The following is a 21,491-nucleotide window of genomic DNA, read 5'->3' on the forward strand; positions in this document are numbered from 1 at the left end:
TATTGTTTAATCCATGGTAATTTGGTTAGCCTTGCGGTGACTCAAGGGTTTAGCGGCGTGGGTGTCCCTCCTCTGGTTGTTACAGTGGTTGTTGCGTCACAGGGCCCACGGGTCCGGACACAACCTGTGGGCCCCGAGAAAAATGCGAATGAAAAATTTGTACAAAATACTTATATATATAGATAAGTACAAATAAAACAAAATAAGATCTTAACATCTAAACATCAATGAAAAATTTATCTAAACATGTTTTTATTGGCACCGAGGTTTTATGTATACGATGTTTATGTTTTTACTGAGTTTTTTTTTTTCTTTCTATTATTTTGTGTGTATGTGCGCTTGGGGGAGGGGATTAGGGTTATTTAAAAAGAATACTCCTACAAGCTTATTTATTGATTAATTTATTTATTTAAATGCCATGTCTATTTCACAAACTAAAACGCTAAAGTCATTTGGTTCAAGTATTTAGAGGTATTATTAGTTTTTTGTGTAACGTACAAAGTGGTGAGAGTTCTTCGAATCTTTATTAGAGGAATTATTTCACTGGGTGATATTGCACAACCCATTTATATATATATATATATGTGTGTGTGTGTGTCCGCACCCAAAATGAGTCGTAGAGTGGGATAAGTTTTGATTATCTAAACTCTAGTCACTTTCCAATTGCTAACAATGTATCTTGGATTATAATTTTTACGGACATATGAAAACTCAAAAAGTGACATTAACATAAATTGATATACCAGATAAAACGATGTCATACATGTGGGTCCTACTTCAATATTTCATGCGGTTCCTACTTCATCTGTGATGTGTGGGCCACTATTTGTAATTAATGAGTTTGAAAAATTCGTTTATCTAACAGTCTTGCTATATCTTGATGCTTGAATATATATATATATATATACATAATTCATGAAATTAATGGTTGATTTCGTTAAAGTTTTATAGCTAGAGAAAGAAATCAGAGATGCAGAAAGCCTGGGTTTATGAAGAATATGGGCCCAAAGAAGTGTTAAAATTGGGAGAAATACCAATCCCTACTACGCTTGAAGATGATCAACTCTTGGTTCAAGTTAGAGCTGCTGCTTTGAATACAATTGATTCCAAGAGACGCCAGCTTGCCATCTTCCCTTCCGGCCTTCCAGTGAGTTTTTTTTTAATGTGTGTATATATATTGAAAAATAAATAAAATTACGAGATATAAATAATATTGTAAAGAAATCCAATAATTAATGAGTTTCAGACCATAGCAGACAAAAAAAATCATAAAAACAATATTTTAATTAGTGGGTCAGTCAAATTTATGAGTGTAACAGCTATATATACTAAATGAACTATAAAATTATGTTTCAAAAGAGTGCAATTAATTTGTATGCTTTATTATTATTATTATTATATGAAATGTTGAAATCAGTGTATGGAAAATCTACTATGCTTTTATAAAATCAATTTTTTATTTTTATTTAATAATAAAATAGTTTTTATTTTATTACATACATAATTATCGGTATTATATTTATCATATTTAATGATATATTTTATTTTTAGGTTGTATCGTTCATAAATCAAATAAATGATAATAATAATTAAACTAAGACATGATTTTCTAAACTCTTGTCTTATAAACTTAAATAGTTTTTGACTTATAATTAGATAAAATATAATTTTATATTTATTATTGGTTGTCACATATTATAAAGTTATATGCCATAGAGTAGTATGTTTTATTCATTAAATTGGATACTCATAGTAAAATTGTGACTATTTGTAATTAATAAATGTTCTTCTTTCCTCCATTCTTTGTATGGTGGATATTAAACTAAACCATTATAGAACTTTTAAACTAGATACTACTATGCAAAAAATGTGTCAATCGATTTATAGAAGGTTTTATTATTTGAGGTATTATTAAATCTTATGTATAAATTATAGTACTTTAATATAGTTAACCGGTGATGCCTAATTAAAAATTTTATATAGACATTGGGAGATAGTAGGTGATAATGAATACATGAAGTTAGCAGTCATTCTAAAAAAAAAGATGTATATAATATATATCGCTCTTATTATAGGACAACTTTCTAGACTGTGTTCATTATATATTAGATGAAAAATAGGCTGATTAATTTTGAAAATATTTTATTATATAAAAACATATAACTACTTATTATAAATGTTTTAAAATTATTTTATGTCTAATATAACTAAAAAGAAACACACATAAATTTAGATCAACACTGTTATTATTCATGGTCTAATCATAACTTCTTATATATAACATTTATTGATAGAAGAACTAATATGTAAAATATTACATTAGTCTCCCTTATAAATATTACACTGGGGGCTCACACATATATAAACATTTAATTTTTGAATTATATTACACTTTGTTAATGAACATAATTATGATTATTAAAATTAGTAAATCTAATTTGCTAAAATGCAAATATTCTGACCCAATATATAGGACTATCCTGAATATGTGATATGAGATTATATATATATATATATATTAATGCAAACATTGCTTTTAAGAGATAGCTACAAGAAAAACCATGATATTTGTATTAGAAAGAAATTATTTTTTTCAATTGCCAAAAAGTTGAAGTATATGCCGTCGTTGGAAGATTTTGCACTTATGAAATCTTTGTCACATTATGTCCATGTGATTCTCAACAACTAATCAATTATTGATTAAACATAAAAAAATTTATTTATCCAAATTAGATTATAAAAATGTTTACATATATGACTTTAGAATTCTGTTATATATACATACATATATATATATATATATATTGAAATATATTTAAGCTTCCTTTGTTTTGTTTGCTTATTCAACTCTAATGAAAGACTATTCATATACATATACAGGCAGTTCCAGGATGCGACATGGCCGGAGTGGTGGTGGGAAAAGGAAGCAGAGTGGCAAAGCTTGAAGTAGGTGATCAAGTGTATGGAAATATTCAGAACTTCAATGAACCTGAAAAGTTGAAAAAACTAGGAACACTTGCAGAGTATGTGGCAGTGGAGGAGCAGCATGTTGCACTGAAACCTAGCCAACTTTCCTTTGAAGAAGCTGCAAGTCTCCCACTGGCACTTCAAACAGCCATTGAAGGGTTCAAGAATGCAAAGTTCAAGGAAGGAGACAGTGTGTTTGTTGTTGGTGGAGCTGGTGGTGTTGGCACACTAGTTGTTCAATTGGCCAAACAACACTTTGGTGCTTTTAAAGTGGTGGCAACTTGTAGCACCAGTAAGGTTGAGTTTGTTAAGAGTTTGGGAGCTGATATGGTTGTGGATTATACCACTACCAAGTATCAAGACATTGAGGAGAAGTTTGATTTTGTTTATGATACCATAGGTCAGTGATTAGTCTCTTAATTAATGATCATATTTTGTTTGCTATTATTATGATATTAAACAAATATAGATTTGATTCCTTAATGAACAGGAGATAGCAAGAACTCAATTGTGGTGGCTAAAGAAGAGGCTCCTGTGGTGGATATAACATGGCCTCCGTCAAATCCTAAGGTTATCTATTCAAGCTTGACAGGAAGAGGGGAAAGTCTAGAGAAACTGAAGTCATGCTTGGAGAGTGGGAAAATCAAAGCTATGATTGATCCTTCCGGACCATATCATTTTAAGGATGTCATTAGTGCTTTTGGACATTTGGAAACTGGGAGGGCAAGAGGGAAGGTTGTAGTCACTTCTTTCCCTTTATTTGGTTAGCTAGTATTGTTATATATCTTTGAGGTTAGACTTGTATATTTATATTTACTCTGCTTGTATTAATTGAAGTATAATGAAGTAGCGCATGCATGTTTTTGGTATACTAAACTTTTGCTATGTACGTTATACTGGTACAAAAATAAAATAGATAATCTGTTGTTACTACAAACTTAATTATATGTATGTATATATATATATATACCATTAAAACACAAATTTAAATATAAATATAAAAAAATATCAAATAAAGAAGTACATGAGTAACTTTTATCATTACTGTAAATAAAAAAAATAAAATATTTTTATTATTGTATGTATATATTTAGATATTTTTATTATTATGTGTCATTCATATATTGAAAGATAATTAAACTTTTTACCTCTTGTATGGGAGTGAACTGCTTTAATCATTCGATTGTGACCACAATTGTAAATATTATCAAATAAAAATTAGTTATATCAAATAAAAAAATTATTTTGTTTTGTTTTTTTGGCTTTGTCACAAATAAAAATAATATTATGAAATTTATATTATAAATATAATGTTTGAAGCAACCTTAAAATATGATATTTTATTATTAGATTTCCCCTTTCAAGGGAATATATCGGTCATTATTATGGAAGGAATCACATTCATATGAATAATTATATGAGAATCTACACTAAAAAAATATGCCACATGTCTACTAATATCATACGAACAAAATCCCACCTCTCTTTCTACAAAAGTGGTAAAGAGAAAAGGAATAACAAAAGCAAACAAGAAGCAGCAAATAACCGAGGGCAGTGCACCCATAGACGGTGCCATAAACCCATTGTCATTTCATAGAACAGAGGAGGGATGGCTTAACCAGACACAGAGAGGGGCCCGGTGTAACACAACCATTAAATGGCAGCAGAGGGCGTGGGTGGTGTCCATTAATACTACTTTAAAGTTAGGAGGTGGTAGTTGTCATCACTCACTCTTCAACATGGCAAACCGTGCAGTGGAAAAGCAAAATAAATAAATAAATAAAAACCAATTAAAAAAAAAAAAAATTCTGATGTACTTTTCCATGAGGGTATAGATGTTAGCGTTGGATTCAAGAGTACACAGGGCTCTGTTGCTTTATAAAAATCTCAAGCTTTTTTTTAAGTCATCAAAACTGGACACTAGTATACGGATATGTCTTGGCTGATTTGTTTTGGGCAATTAGCTGGACATGAGAGAGCTATTTGGAGGGGCTATAATTTATAGTAAAAAAGAGAGGCCATGTCATGTTTGCTGGTTTGACCCGTGAGCAGATGAAGCCATGGCTGCATTGCCAACAAGGGCCACAGTTTCAGCTTCTTTTGTCTCTTAATAAACCACTGTCTGTGTGTGCTGTTTCAAGCTTAATTAAACACCTGGAGCAAGATCCAATCTCTCAATTTCTTTCAACAGTTATGTCTATCAAGATCTTGTAATTGTTTATAGAGTTTCCTAGATAGAGAGATTAAAGCATTTACCAACCACCTCTACCATTATTGCACCTCCAACGCAGTGCACTGCTCTAAAAGACCACCACCATGTTCCACTTCTCTTGATCTCATCTTCTCCTAGCTTTGATTTTTGATTCTCTATCAGCTATGGCTGGAAGATCATGTCTCTCGTTGTTGTTGTTGTTCTTGTTGTTGATATCTTTAGTAGTAGCAACAGTTGCTAAACAGACATACATAGTTCACATGTCTAGATCTCAAATGCCAAGCACTTTCACTCATCATCTCCAGTGGTACATCTCCACTCTCCAGTCCTTGAGTAGAGAAACAACTGAAGAAGGTGATGATGAAGCGATCATCTACAGCTATGAAACGGCTTTCCATGGCTTTGCTGCTAAGCTGAGTGAAAAGGAAGCAGAGGAGCTGGAGACCAGCCATGGCGTCTTGGCGGTACTACCAGACACTGTCTACCACCTTCACACTACTCGGAGCCCAGAGTTCCTCGGACTTGAACCAGAGACGAGTAACAACGCCTGGTCATCAACAGTGCGAGATCACGACGTGATCGTTGGCGTGCTCGACACTGGGATATGGCCGGAGAGTCCAAGCTTCAGTGACAGAGGAATGGGACCGGTGCCGGCACGATGGAAAGGAGCTTGCGAGACTGGTCGGGGATTCACTACAAAGAACTGCAACAAAAAGATCATCGGCGCACGGATCTTCTACCGTGGCTACGAGGCTTCAACGGGCGCTATTGACGACAAGGACGAGTTTAAGTCACCGAGAGACCAAGACGGGCACGGGACGCACACGGCCGCAACAGCCACGGGTGTGCCCGTGTCGGGTGCCAACCTACTCGGCTACGCGCGTGGCACGGCACGCGGCATGGCGCCGCGCGCGCGCGTCGCGGCGTACAAAGTTTGCTGGTCTGGTGGATGTTTCAGCTCGGATATTCTCGCGGCTGTGGACCGCGCGGTGGCTGATGGGGTTGATGTTCTCTCGATCTCGCTCGGTGGGGGAGTCTCGTCGTACTACCGTGATAGCCTGTCCATAGCCGCGTTTGGCGCGATGGAGATGGGAGTGTTCGTCGCGTGCTCGGCTGGGAACAGTGGTCCGGATCCAATTAGCCTCACCAATGTCTCGCCGTGGATTACCACGGTCGGGGCGAGCACTATGGACAGGGATTTCCCGGCGGTGGTGAAACTCGGCAATGGGATGAACATCACCGGTGTTTCTCTCTACCGTGGTCGCCGGAATCTGGTCGTCGGGAAACAGTATCGTCTTGTTTCCATGGGTAGTAACCTCACCACCCCTGATCCGAGATCTCTCTGTCTTGAAGGAACTCTAGATCCTCACCTCGTCGCCGGGAAGATCGTGATCTGTGATCGTGGTGTCAGCCCTCGTGTTCAAAAGGGACAAGTCGTGAAGGACGCCGGCGGTGTCGGTATGATACTCGCCAACACCGCCGCCAACGGCGAAGAGCTTGTTGCTGATGCTCACCTCCTCCCAGCCGTTGCCGTCGGTGAGACCTCCGGGAAAGTCATTAAACACTACAGCTCCACTACTCCACGCGCCACCGCAACCTTAACTTTCGAAGGAACTAAGGTGGGGATCCGGCCATCGCCGGTGGTGGCGGCGTTCTCGTCCAGAGGACCCAACTTGCTTACCTTGGAGATCTTGAAACCGGACATCGTGGCTCCCGGTGTGAACATCCTCGCTGCATGGAGTGGCCTCGCCAGCCCGTCGAGTTTGTCGACGGATCACCGGCGGGTGGGGTTCAACATCCTCTCCGGCACCTCCATGTCTTGCCCGCACGTCGGAGGCGTTGCAGCGCTCATCAAAGCTAGCCACCCGGAGTGGAGCCCGGCCGCCATTAAATCAGCTCTCATGACCACTGCTTACGTGCATGACAACACCTACCGTCCTCTTAAAGACGCGGCCACCGGCGAAGCTTCATCCCCCTACGATCATGGGGCCGGCCATATACATCCGACCAAAGCCATGGACCCTGGTTTGGTGTTTGATATCAGCCCTGATGACTACTATGACTTCCTCTGTTCTCAGAAACTAACTCCATTGCAGCTCAAGGCCTTCACCAAAACCATGAACAGGACTTGCCGGCGCACTCTGGTTACCGCCGGGGACCTGAATTATCCGGCCATCTCTGTTGTCTTTCCTGAGAAAAATGCGGCGGAGCTGACGGTTCACCGGACTGTCACCAATGTAGGACATGCAGTTTCAACGTACCATGTGAAAGTGTCACCATTCAAAGGTGCTGATGTTGTTGTTCAGCCTGATACCCTGCATTTCAGTCACCAGAACCAAAAGATGACCTTCAAGATTATCTTCAAAACTAGGAAACCTCAAATGGAACCAGAATTTGGAGGTTTGGTTTGGAGTGATGGAGTTCATAAGGTTAGGAGCCCAGTTGTGTTGACATGGCTGCCACCCATGTAAACAGTTTTGGCAGAGATGAAAAAATATATATATATACATGCCATCTGGTCATCGGAGTTTTCATGTTTATCAAGTCTCTGTTTCTCTCCAATCCATCACAAATAAACAATGTTTCTAATGTGGATTCATTTGTGTATTGTTATTATTATTAATTTATTTGATGATAATATCCATTGAAGGCAAACAAACATGACAATGTTCTTAGTTTGCTTGTATGGGATGACATAACAAGAGACAAAATCAATCAAACTGAAGCTTCGTCCACTGGATTTTCAGCAATATGGCAACACTGTAAGTTCATAACTCTGATCTAATTTTCATATCGGTTGCACTGAGGAAACGGAAGTAGTCATTGTGATGGAATGTCTTGAATTGCAGAGGATGTTATGTTCTTCAGCCAAAAGCTCATCCCAAGGGCTAACAATATATGTATGTGTCCATCTTTGGGGTACACTGGGAAATTAGCAGCATATATATATATATATATCCTTTTTTCATTCCCAATGGTAACCATCTCCATCCTCTCATTAGTCCAAAGTTGGTTTATCATAAATTGATGAATTGGTTTGTCAATTATATTGATGTGACATTTTGAGCCATTTAGGAGATGGATTTTTAACCATATTTGGGCCATTTAAATTCACTCTTCAAAGTTCAAACATGCCTAAATCAGCCCATTGGGCTTGAAAGCCACCAAAAGAACTTGCATTTTGTTAGCTGATTGATATATGCATTTTTGATGTTTTTGTACATGAATGGAAGAAGTTGAAAAGAAAAGAAAAACTTAACGAACCTGGATATCTTCTTTGTTCTTGATCTTAGTATTATTGTAAGTAATCAAATTCCTCTATTTTCTAGAGGTAACTTTTTTTATCTTTATTGGTTTACAATATGTTTCATATGATTTTCAATTGAGTGAATTTAGTGATGTTATCTTACATTAGTTGTTCATTAATGGTCATTCATTGTCACTGAAAATCTAACAAAAATAACATTAGAAGTAAGTGATTTTCTCATGGATTTTGATATTTGAAATATACACTCCAATTAATTTTTTGTGTGGGCTATGTATTATTCCTTGTAAAGGGCGGTTCTTATCGCTTGGGGGTCGTCTTACGCTGATTAATTTGGTGTTATCTGCGATGCCAACGTATTGGATGTCGGTGTTTAAACTGCCTGCGTGAGTTACTAAAAAAATCGATCGGATCAGAAGAGATTTTTTGTGGTCGGGTCCGGACATTGAGCAACCATCTTACAGGCTTGTGTGTTGGAAAAACCTCTGCAGGCCTCGTGCGCAGGGTAGGTGGGGGATTTTGGACCTGAATGTTTTCAACCAAGCGCTGCTTGGGAAGTGGTGGTGGAAGTTCTTAATGGACAATAGTTGTTGGGGTGCTGAGGTTATTCAATTCAACTATAATATGTCTCGTCGGGATTTATTTCCTAGATGCCCGGGTGGTATCTCTTTTTTCTGGAAAGGGGTGATCTCTTGTTTGCTGGCCCTACGATGCTGCATGCATCTGGAATCTAGTGAGGGGCTTCCTTCCTTCCGGTGGAAGCTAACTGGCAATGGGACGTTTACGGTTAAATCCTTCTACAACTTTATGCAGGATGGTTGCCTCCGTTGCCCGGTGGCAAAGTTCTTCTGGCGTGACGGATGCCCTAGGAAGATTCTTCTACTTAATTGGATGGTGTGGAAGAACAAAGTTCTGACGTTGGCGAATCTGGAGATGCGTCGGTGTAATAGGTTGCTTACGGCCACGTGCGTGCTCTGTCACTCAAAGATCGAGATTGTGGATCATCTGTTCCTTCACTGCCTTTTTGTCCGACCTATTTGGACTTATTTTACTAATTTGTTACATATCCCGGATCCCCGGGAGGAGATGTCCAGTATTTGGGGTTCGTGGCGTCTTTCTGTGAGTCCCCCGTTAAGAGAGATGTGTGATTTAGTGATGAAAGCTATTGTGTGGAACGTTTGGTTTATTAGAAATGATTGTATTTTTAATGCCAATGTGTTACCCGGCTATGCTATGATCTTGAAGATTGACCGTATGCTTTTACATTAGTTCTCTGCAGTTTCTGCTAGTGGGCAGTTGAAGCTGGAGGACTCCATGTCGAGCGTCCGTCGCAACTTGGAGTTTTTGGGACCCCGTGCAGGGAGACTCTTGTGTCTTTGGCTTTGGAGGAGGTGCACGTTCTGATCGAGGAGTAGGGGCCTTTGTTGTCTGGTTTTGAGGTGGCTGCGTCCCCTCTCTTTATGTTCTTTTGCTTTTGTGGTTTTGTGTCTGGTCTTGTGGCTGTTTGATCACTTCTTGTGGTTTGTTTGGGTTTTTTGTCGGTCTCTACCCGTCTTTGGATAGGAGGTTGTCTCTGTTTCTCTTTTAATAGATCTGTGGTTTATCCACTTTTTCAAAAAAAAAAAAAATGTATTATTCGTTGTAAATCAATATAAATCTAATTAGTTTGGTATTCAAATGAGTCGATTTAGTTGACTGTTATAAATTCAACTAAACTAACCAAATAAACTAATCGTTTAGAAAGTTTCTAGTTACGAACCAAGAATGATAAACTGAATAAATCAAATCTAAGTTTAGTCTTCCCTTAGCCCCTTCTCTTATAAACTATCAAATATATTGAAACAAACTAACCAACTGATAATTTTATTAAAATTAGTATTTTAAAATAAAAAAACCCAAATTCTTTGGAGTTGACTGGATATATCACATATTATTTGTTGTTTTTCTAGTCATACTTGTGAGATCAGAACAATTCTTTTTGATGGTCAATTCGGTGAATATTATTTAAATATAAGGAATTTGCTGCAAGCAAACTGTTTTGGGTTTCAATGGATACTTTTGTTTGCCATCAAATTTATGCCTTTTATAAAAATATTTGTGAGAAACTCAAACTTATCTCTTTTGATAATTTTAAATTTAGGAAAATATTGAGTTGATGCATTTCTTTGTATTGAGGTTTACACTTTATAAATAATATTTTAAATAAATGATGGGAGATATGATGGAGTTAACGCTTTGGGGATTGAATTTTACAATAATTTTATTAATGAACTCCCAAAAAAAGCATTGACTACTAAATTCTATTTGACGAGGCTTTAAATTTCTATCATAGTTGAATATTTTTAAAAATACAACATTCATCACAATGAATCATTATGACATTTCTATTTTTTTTTTTAATAAATCATTATGATATTTCTCAAGAGGTTGAAGATCAATATGGTGCAAGGTTGACTGTCAAAATACAATATGTATGCTTTTATATAAGCATTGACCAAGATTTTGAAGTCTAAATATTAACTTTGTAGTAATTAATTAGATTTGAACATTAATCTAGCATGTAATTAACCAGAGATGACAAACTGTGATCAATATTTGACCCATTAAAACTCATAAAGGCAGATAAAGATTAGGCAAAAACTTAAACCGTACCAATTAAATTGAAAAGAGTAATCTAAACACCTTTTAAATAGGGTTTTTCTATAAGTGTACTTATCATTTTTGGGAAGAGGAGTGGGGCGAACCCACTAGAGACCCCAGGGACATGCACAAGCCTCGGTGGAACAAGTAGGGACGAGGCCGCGCTCACATGGACGCTGGAATCACTCGTACACAACCACTATTCACAACTCCCATAAATGTGCCATCAGCCGAGAATCGAACTCTCACCACTCGGTGAGAGCTCTATCGGTGACCCGTGTACCAATAGACCCACAGGTCGTTGGTAATAAGTGTACTTATCTTAAGCTACTAGAAATTAAGAAGGCAATGTGTCACTAGCAGTTTAGCAATTAAAAACCTAATAAATGAATCTATATACATGTTTGAATAGTAATAGAATGAATTAATGCAATTATGTTAAATAATTATCAAATTTTTTTATTTAAATCTATTAACATGCTTAAAATTTTTATTAGAAAATATCAAAAATAGATCCCTAATAGTTCTTAAAATGATGTTATAACGTTTTGTTAATGGAAATTTGTGCATGTATGTGTGTGTATATATATATACGAAGATGCATCATTTGCGGAAGTTCGTAGTCCGTAGATGCACTAATTATTAGGGATGTTTGTTGATAACTATTTAATCATCTAAAGACTATTATTTATATAGACACTGTATAAAAAGTACTGTATATGACCATTATTTACTATTGTTGTATATTGTGTATAAATAAATTATAACCATTGAATGTACATGCAATGACAACTGTAGATATCCTTAAATTTGAAATGTAGAGACGTCTCTATATGATGGGTTCTATATATGTGTATATATATATATTATTAAAAAAACAACAGTATTTACATAAAAAATGATTTTTTTTTAACATGGTCTGTGTGTAGATATATAGATAGACCGTATTAAACAAATTCATTTTTTATGTCAATACTGTTGCTTTTTTTAAGGATGCATAAGTGTTAGTTTTTATAGGAGTATACTTGTAACCATACACTTCTTTCATAATTTTATTTGATGTTTTAATTGTTTATGTTAATACATATTTTTGTAATATATGAACTATATCGATAGATTATAATACAATACTTGTAATTTATAAAAAACAAATATAAAAACGTACAACATTGCATCAATAATTTTTACAAGTTAATTATTTATGAATTTTTAATCAATAATTAACACTCATTGACTTTCATTTTATTAATTTTTGGGTTAATCTTATATTTACAGATGATGATAATGATGTATCGGCGACAAGGAAGGTGCAATTGTGAGATTTTTTTTTTAATGGTCTCTTATTTAGTTCATCTATAATTAAATGTGTGAAGTTGACAATATATTAAAACGTCAATAACAGAATTTAATTTAATTTAAGAATGACTCTCCATCGAGATTTGCGGATGAAATAAGCCAATCGAATTTATTATTATTTTTTATAAAAATATATAGATAATAATTTTGTTAAACTTGGGTAAATTTTTTACTAGATCACTAAACTATTCCTTATTTTTATTTTGATCATCGAACTTCAATTTGTATCAATTTGGTCACTCAACTTTAATTTGATTTCACCGAGCAATAAATCAAGAATTTCAACTCCTAATTGATTGCATAGTTGTTTGAAAATCCGAATTAGTCCTCCCTATGACATATTATTAAGTCTATTGGAGGTGTCTATGTCATTGAAAAATAACTATATCATTTATTTGGGGGTCAAAATCCTTTGATTTATTACCTATTGAAATCAAATTAAAGTTGAGTGATCAAATTGATACAAATTGAAGTTTGATGATCAAAATGAAAATGAGTCAAAGTTTAGTGACCTACTAAAAAATTTACTCGACAAAAGAGATTATCACAAACTAATAAAAAAAATATAAGTTACTAATTAAACTAAAGTATAACATGTGGCCTCAAATTTTGGTGATGATGCAAGTGATGCTCAATAAGATAGATATAAGATAGGTGAAAACTACTAGTGACATCTAAAAAATAACTGTCGATGGTGAATCAGTTATCATGGGTGATAATGGGAGAATACAAAGTAATATCCTTCTTAACTGGTTCCAGATTTAGGTGTAATCATTTTACTAGAGGCAATGGTGAACGAACTAAAGTTAACTTTATTTGATTGTAGAGATGAAGCCTTTAACCAAGTCTAGAGCTACATATATTTAGAAAATGAGATTGATTTTTATTATAATCAACATAGGTGGGAAAGAATTGCAATTGAAGATGCTGTTAAATGCCTTGAGAGTGATCCAATTTTGCCCGCCTGTGTCGACCTCTATTGCCTTTTGATGGGCCTCATCTGTGCAGCCGTTGTTTGTCTATTTTGTTGTGGTTGTTGTCCTTTTTGTTGTTTTTTTTGTAAAACCTAGGGTGCTTCATCTCTGGTGATGCCTCTCTAGCTTCTTCTTGTGTTATGTTTGTTCTTGTTTTTTTGTTTCAGTTATCTCTATTTTATCTTCGTTTGATTTTTTTAAATAAATTGGTGATTTATCCACTTTATTAAAAAAAAATGCAGTTAAATCTTTCCAACTAAATATTTCAAAATATAGCTCCTACCTTTAAAGTAAGTTTTAAATTAAGCCTCCAAACAAAATAAATAAATAAATAAATAAATAACACCTCCAACCAATATTTGAGCAAAATGATTACACAATAAATTAAATCAATTTAATTATTCAGTTAGTTTTGTATTCAGATTAGTCAGTTTAATTTCATATATTAAAATTTATATTTATTTGATGTAAGTTTAAGTTTTATAGATCCAACTAAAATAAACTAAATCAACTTATAAATTATATTCAAAATAAAATTTATAAAAAATAACAAATCCACTGTTTGCTTCGAAATCATTTAGAATTCATGAGATGAGTATAGGTTTCTACAACACGAAAAGCAAAGTTGACAATGGAATTAACATATGTTATTTTACATGGTTGGGTTGTGGTACACGTCTCAAGTATTGATATATTTTTTCTTGTTGCAATATAATTGGATATTTGGATGAGAAGAGTGAGTAGGTTTTGCAAGTTCTATAAATAATAGATGTCTAAATTATTATCATGTAGCAAGAAGATGGGAAATAGAAAGGTGGTCTTGTTGATAACTCTGTTTCTCAACTTCTTTGGTTTCTCTGTTCCCAAGCTTGATGTCTCTCAATTCCCTTCCTCTTTCCTCTTTGGGACAGCCACCTCATCTTATCAGGTCAGTATTAATTGTGTTAACATGTGGGCATCCTTATTTTTTTTTGCAAAGTTTCATGTGTATGTGCCTTTTGTATAATAATAATAATAATAATAATAATAATAATAATAATAATTTTATAATTAAAATTTAATTTTTTTTATTTGTGATTTCTTTTATCTTTTGATTTTAGATTGAAGGTGCATATTTAGAAGATAACAAAAGTTTGAGCAATTGGGATGTGTTCACTCACTTACAAGGTAATTTTTATGTGTTTTTTTTAAGATATATATATATATATATTATTATTATTATTATTATTATTATTAATTTGAAGTTTATTAAAACTTATAGTGTAAGTTGTTTTTCAGGAAAAATTGAAGATGGAAGTAATGGTGATATTGCTTGTGATCATTATCACAAGTATAAGGTTTGTACAATAAGCTATTTGTTTTGGATTTTATTGAAATATATATACCTATCAAATTAATACTAATTAATTTTGTTGATTTATTGAAATATTTATTAGAGAATCACTCTTTTTTTTTCTTTTCGTAATTTTTTAAAAATAGGAAGATATTGAGTTAATGCATTCCCTTGGAGTGAACGCATATAGATTCTCAATTTCGTGGTCAAGGGTTTTGCCAAGTGAGTTTTGATAATTTATATTTCATATGTAAATGCATAAAAATAGCATTTCAAATAAATAATAAATGTTTTCTATGGAACAGGAGGCAGATTTGGAGGAATTAACACTTCCGGGATTGAATTCTATAACAAACTTATTAATGAACTACTGATTAGAGGTACTAACTTATAAATCACTAGATTTTAAATTTTTATGTATAGGATATGTATTTCTGTAAATTCATGTACTAATTGTGTGTATATTTGCCAATAAAACTAAATACCATAAGCTCTCTTTGAAATTGTATTTATTTGTTTATATACTTCTCTATCATACATAAACAATTCTGCTATTATAATTCGTCCTTTGAGAGTTCTTTTAATTTCTCATTTGAGAAATATCAATCCCTCCCTTGGATGATTGTCTGTATTTTTGTTTAAGGCGCCCTTCGTATTAATCCCTATCTAATTTATTCTGGATATGATTTGGATCCATACTTGATACCTAAAATAACTCCTTACCAATCAAAACTATTGACATACTTTTTTGTATAAATAAAAATTATTATTTTTCAATAATTACAATTGGTTTTGAAAAGCACGATGGAACATTTGATGAAAAATAAGTAAATGCAATTAATCTTTCTCCATTTCTAATACTTTATTTAACGTGAACAAAAATTTAAATATAATATTATTTTTAAAATTATTTTAATAAAAATTCAATTTAAATTTGTACTTTGGAGATTTGTGGGAGCAGATTATACAACTATGTAATATTATATAAGATTAATCTGAGGGAGCAAATAATGTTTATTTTTGAATTAAATTAGTTTAAATTTTTTTAGGAGTATAAATGTAAAAATATTAATTTAATCACATTGAAAATTTTTAGGACTTAAATATAGTAGATAAAATTATTGGAATACGTGTACAAACATGTTAATTTAATAACTATATGTTATAAATTTCAAGGATATTGCACATATGTTTTTTTCTTAATTAACACGTAATAATATATTTTAATGATGTATATAGAATAGAGATGTATGTATATAAATAAATCAAATTTAAAGGATATATATGATATTTGCTTTTAAAATAGTATATATATACCATTTGGTGAATTCTCAATAGTATGTTGGCCTAAACCCTTATTTATATTATTATCATTATTATTAACTTTTTTTATATTATTACCATTATTATTAGTATTTTCAAACAGGAATTCAACCATTTGTGACGTTAAGTCATTACGACGTTCCACAAGAACTTGAAGATCAATATGGAGCATGGTTGAATACTGAAATACAGTATGTTTTTTCTTTATTTGAAAAATATGATGTTGAAGTAAAAAATTCAAACTGTGAAGGTATATGAGATCTGAAAGCCTATAATCTATAAATTTTTTGACTAAATACATTGTTATTGTTTATTTCATGTATACATTATCTCCATAAAAAAAATATAACATATACATCCTTTGTAAAGTATTCTATTTGCATACATAATCAATGGTTCCTGATTGTGTAAGTTAACAAACATAGATATAGATATGATTCATGTGAATATTTTAAATCTAAATTTCTTATCCCAATAGTTTAAACTTTTTGGCAAAATTTAAACCATGCTTCTCACAAGCTATTGATAGTTTTGTTTTGTTTTGTTTTGTTTTTGTTTTTTTGCAATGCATCTAATTTAAAGTGAACTAGCATCCAACACATATCAAAGAAAAGTAAATTTGTGTATTTACCATGCTCATATGAATAAGTTAGTAAATATAGATCTAAAAGATACAAATTTCTGTTTTGCATTCTAGAAACTCAATTTTTTAGGTTTAATTAAATTTAAATAATATTTAGTTGGTTTATACTTGACATTTTATTGTAATAAATTGCAGAGAGGATTTTGGATATTTTGCTGAAGTGTGTTTTGAAACATTTGGTGATAGAGTGAAATATTGGGTTACCTTCAATGAACCAAATGAGGCGGCAAAATTTGGCTATGAATGGGGAGTGTACCCTCCTGCCCTTCATTCTCAACCATATGTTGCTGCTCACAACATGATAATATCTCATGCTGTTGCCTTTCACATTTATAGAACAAAATATCAGGTAACAATACATATACAGATTAATAGAACTAATTATATATCAAGTGATATATATATATATGTCTGGTGGAGCTGTGCATTTTGTCTGTTGAATTTATTTTCAAAGGCAAAAAAGAAAACAAAATGTTTTAAGGATTTTGATTTTAAAAAAATTATGCACAAGTTTAACATATCAGAAGTTATGGTGGTTTCCTAGTCTTGCATGCAAATAAATAAATAAATAAACATTAATAAATTATTTATTTATATTTTTTACAGGATAAACAAAGAGGGCTTATTGGGATAGTTCTGGCTATGGTTTGGTATGAACCATTAAAAGAAACTGCTGAAGATTATTCATCAGCACAATCAATTATAGATTTTGATATTGGATGGTAAATTCCTTCTCTTTTTTTACATTTACAAACATAGTTATCTTAATTGTTTATATATATATATATATTGATTTTATTTATTTTTGTAGGTTTCTTGACCCTTTGATCTATGGTGATTATCCAAATGAAATGAGAAAACGTTTAGGTCCAAAATTACCAAAATTCTCAGCAAAAGACAAAGAAAAAATGCAACATGGATTAGATTTTATTGGAATTAACCACTATACAAGTCTTTATGTGAGAAGTTGTGGTATTTCTCCTTGCATAGCTGTAGAAAAGGATGGAATTCCAATCGGAAAAAAGGTCAGAAATTAAAAATTAAAATTAAAAAAATGTAATGTTAGTTTTGACATTTAATTAGCACCTAATGATAGACATGTGATAGTCTTAATTTGGTAAGTTTATCAAATGAATTTGAATTTTGATTGGCTTAAAATTTGTATAATTATCATCTTTAAAATGTTTTTTTTTATTGCAGACACCTATGCCATACTATTATGTAGTCCCAGAAGGCATGGAAAAGATAGTTACCTATATATCAAAAACGTACAACAATACACCGATCTTCATAACAGAGAATGGTAATTTTTATGAATAAATTAATTTTAAATTTTAAAACTTTTCGTCTTTTTTTTTTTCAAACAAAAAAAATCTGTAAATATATCACTAAATATTTTAATTTAATCAAGTTTTTAAAATATCCATATATATTGTGTTGAAATCAATATTTTATTTATTAATACTAAATTTTATATTATTGCAGGGCTTTCTCAAAAGAGTGATGATTTTAGCTCTATGGGAGAATTGCTTCATGACACAGATAGGATTGAATACTTGGATAGTTACTTAACTTTTCTAACAAGAGCCATAAGGTATATGTTGACCTTCTTTTTTAAATTTAATTTAGATACACTTTGATTTTACTGAAAAATATTGAATTAGGTATATTATGTGTTGAATATGTCAAAATTAATACTAATAATATAGAAAAATAATGAAATGTATAAAAATTCAATCTTCTTGAGATACACAAATCATATAGCTAAAGATTTTAAAAAGGGTACTGTAAGACAGTAATTTTCAAGATCTTTCACTAGATAATTCCAAATACAAAGATAACAAAATTGGGTATCATCTTGATTTATAAATCTATTGAGAGAAATAAGTGTCAGTTTTTTCTCCCTCTCAATACAATGATGGCAATATATACCTATTCAATGTAGTCTTGATCTCTTATTGAAATCATTTGGGAAACAAGAAAATAGTGAAAGTATACATGTGACTCTTCGAACTGATCAAATGCAATGGAAATGATCATAATTTTGAGTCTAATTCTTAACATGCATTAGGATCACGCCCTATTTATAAGAAAGTTATAGGACTAATTACAAATTTGTCCATCATAAATTTGACGATTTTGTCACAAAAAATTTTACCTATTTTTTAAACCCACACATCAAATTTAGATAATTAGAACATAATCCAAAATTTATTAGATCTTTGAAATTAAAGATAGTAATATATACACTATATATCTGTACGACTTAATGGATGTATTTTATTAGATTCCTATAAAATGTTTAGTCCATATCCCAATATATATATATATAGATATAAGTATCCTATATTGGCACTTTCCATGGTGTGCTTGCATTAGTACCTCCAATCGATATTTGAATAAAATACAACCAAGAGAGACTAGATAGAAATACATAAATAATAATAATAATAATAATAATAATAATAATAATAATAATAGTCAGGGATCACAAACAAATATTATAGTTCAATATCTCAAATATTCTTTATACATGGCTTGATTTTTAATAAATAAAAATAATAATTAACAACAAGCTACTCAAAAACTAATTTATTTTAAAAAAATCCAACAAAAACAACTAATGGGTTAAACTTTTTAAATCTATGGTTAAGTATTAAATGCATTTAAAAATCTAATAATATGTTTATAACAAATGAGAGAATCAATTTACATAGATGATGACGATATTTTGGTGACAGAAAAGGTGCTGATGTCAGAGGTTATTTTGTGTGGTCTCTTATTGACAACTTTGAGTGGATACATGGATACACAATCAGATTTGGGCTCTACCATGTGGACTACAAAACAAAGAAGAGAACTCCCAAATTGTCTGCCAAATGGTTCAAGGATTTACTTAGTGATCCAAGATTACAAGAGAAGATGAGAAATCAAAAGTCATTTGACTTTGTTTTTAAAAATAGATAGAACTAAGGGTTAAAAAAAAATTAGGTGTCATTTGTTGGTCGTTTATACATATTGCTCAGTGATGTAGAATTCAAATTGCAAACCTAAACTTACAACCAAAATTCATTACACCATTGCATCGAACAGGAGTTGAATTAGAATATTTTGATATCATGTACTAACATCTTTTATAGAAGTGCCTAGACTAGGAACCCTTTGATTATATCCATGCTTTTTTTGTAACATTTTATTGTGCATAAGTATTTGATAATTGTAGTTGGAATAAATTTCCTTAATCTTGACAAATAGAATTTTTTATCTTCATTTTAGTAATATTATATTTTATTAAAAGATATTTTCCACCAAAATTATATTAATTAATTGATTTACTGATATTAATTCTTTATTGTATTTAATTTTAATTTATAAAAATGATTATTAAATTTTCAAAAAAACAAATGATTATTAAGTAAAATTTTAATTTTTTTATAGAGATTTTAATTAAAAAAACAGTATTTTTTTTCTAGTCAAATAATTTTCTCTCCCAAGCAGCTCATTTGAAATAGATGTCACTTTGGCTCCAGTCAAATACACCTTCCATCCATTACTTTCCAATAAATGCTTAGATGTTTGACATGTGTAATTTATATTTTTGATGGCCAAGATTTAAACTTGAAAATTTTAAAATATAATATAAAAACAAGGTTGATAATTTATAACTTCGGATAATTTTTTTGGGTGGGTAGTGTACTATGTGCATGTTTGGATGGCAGTAATGGTTCCCCTACAAGTCACCAGAACCCTTGAAAGGGTTATGTTTCATTCCCCCACCAGGGGAAATGGCCATTACCCCCATTGAAATTACCTTTTTGCCCTTATAAAATTAAAAAAAGCATTTGCCCTAATACCTTCATCTCTTTCCTTGTCTACAAACGCACACTTCTCTCATCTTTGCTGCAACTGGAGAAAAGAAGAGTGAACTTTGCTGTGGCCGAAGAAGAGAAGAGCCTCTTCACCTCTCTTATATTCAATTTTTGAGCAGGCCAGTATTTTTGTGATAATTTCTCATGGATGGACACTTGTTAATTAGTTTAAACAATAATGTTTTACGATTTCTTTGATAAATTTTATGCAAGTTTTAGGTTTTCCCTTTCTTTTAACTGATTTTTTTGTTGGTTGTATTTTTGTTATAATTTAATTTTTTTAAATATATTCTTGGTTTATGTCTTGGATTTATAGATTGCAATCTATTCTCTTTTAATTATTTCAATTATATTATAAATAAAAATTCTAATATATAAATAGTAATCATAACACAGAAATTAATAAGTAATTATAAAAAAAATTAAAATATTAAATAAAATTATATATATAGACCACAATATTTTAATTAATTCAAATAATATTCGTAATATAAACTTTAAAACAATTAATGAAAAAGTCAAGTATGGCATTAAATTAGTTATTTTAAATTAATTTTCAATTTAACATTAATTAATATCAATAAAATAAATAATTATATTTCCATTATATTATAAATAAAAAATTATAATACATAATAATAATCATAACACAGAAATTAATAAGTAATTATAATAATTGAAATATTAAATAAAATGATATATATATATATATATCTATGGGACCACAATATTTTAATTAATTCAACTAATATTCGTAATATAAACTTTAATACAAATAATTAAAAAGTTAAAGTAGTTATTTGAAATTAATTTTCAATTTAACATTAATCAATAGCAATAAAATAAATAATTATATTTCAATTATTTTATAAATAGAAAATTATAATATATAAATATCATATCCTTATA

General features: G+C 31.6%; 3 protein-coding genes across 3 annotated transcripts; all 3 read left to right on the forward strand.

Moving 5' to 3' along the window:
* The first annotated feature begins 948 nt into the window (after window positions 1–948).
* LOC120250307 (2-methylene-furan-3-one reductase-like) lies at window positions 949–3,816 on the forward strand. Its single transcript, XM_039259112.1, has 3 exons — window positions 949–1,147; window positions 2,881–3,367; window positions 3,458–3,816. Exons 1-3 carry the CDS (start codon window positions 971–973, stop codon window positions 3,733–3,735), a joined length of 942 nt encoding a protein of 313 aa, XP_039115046.1. The 5' UTR covers window positions 949–970; the 3' UTR covers window positions 3,736–3,816.
* Window positions 3,817–4,872: 1,056 nt separating this feature from the next.
* On the forward strand, window positions 4,873–7,778 carry LOC120249521 (subtilisin-like protease SBT1.3). Its single transcript, XM_039258054.1, has one exon. The coding sequence runs from the start codon at window positions 5,344–5,346 to the stop codon at window positions 7,648–7,650; it is 2,307 nt and encodes a 768-aa protein (XP_039113988.1). The 5' UTR covers window positions 4,873–5,343; the 3' UTR covers window positions 7,651–7,778.
* Window positions 7,779–9,020: 1,242 nt separating this feature from the next.
* LOC120284177 (beta-glucosidase 18-like) lies at window positions 9,021–19,879 on the forward strand. The gene is made up of 14 exons (XM_039290973.1): window positions 9,021–9,563; window positions 9,714–9,835; window positions 14,207–14,342; window positions 14,515–14,581; window positions 14,693–14,751; window positions 14,894–14,969; window positions 15,053–15,127; window positions 16,174–16,261; window positions 16,849–17,062; window positions 17,320–17,435; window positions 17,525–17,738; window positions 17,914–18,016; window positions 18,199–18,307; window positions 19,455–19,879. The coding sequence occupies exons 1-14, from the start codon at window positions 9,021–9,023 to the stop codon at window positions 19,678–19,680; spliced, it is 2,148 nt and encodes a 715-aa protein (XP_039146907.1). The 3' UTR covers window positions 19,681–19,879.
* The last annotated feature ends 1,612 nt before the right edge of the window (window positions 19,880–21,491 follow it).

This window comes from Dioscorea cayenensis, chromosome 19 (assembly GCF_009730915.1).
Source record: "Dioscorea cayenensis subsp. rotundata cultivar TDr96_F1 chromosome 19, TDr96_F1_v2_PseudoChromosome.rev07_lg8_w22 25.fasta, whole genome shotgun sequence".
NCBI lineage: Eukaryota > Viridiplantae > Streptophyta > Magnoliopsida > Dioscoreales > Dioscoreaceae > Dioscorea > Dioscorea cayenensis.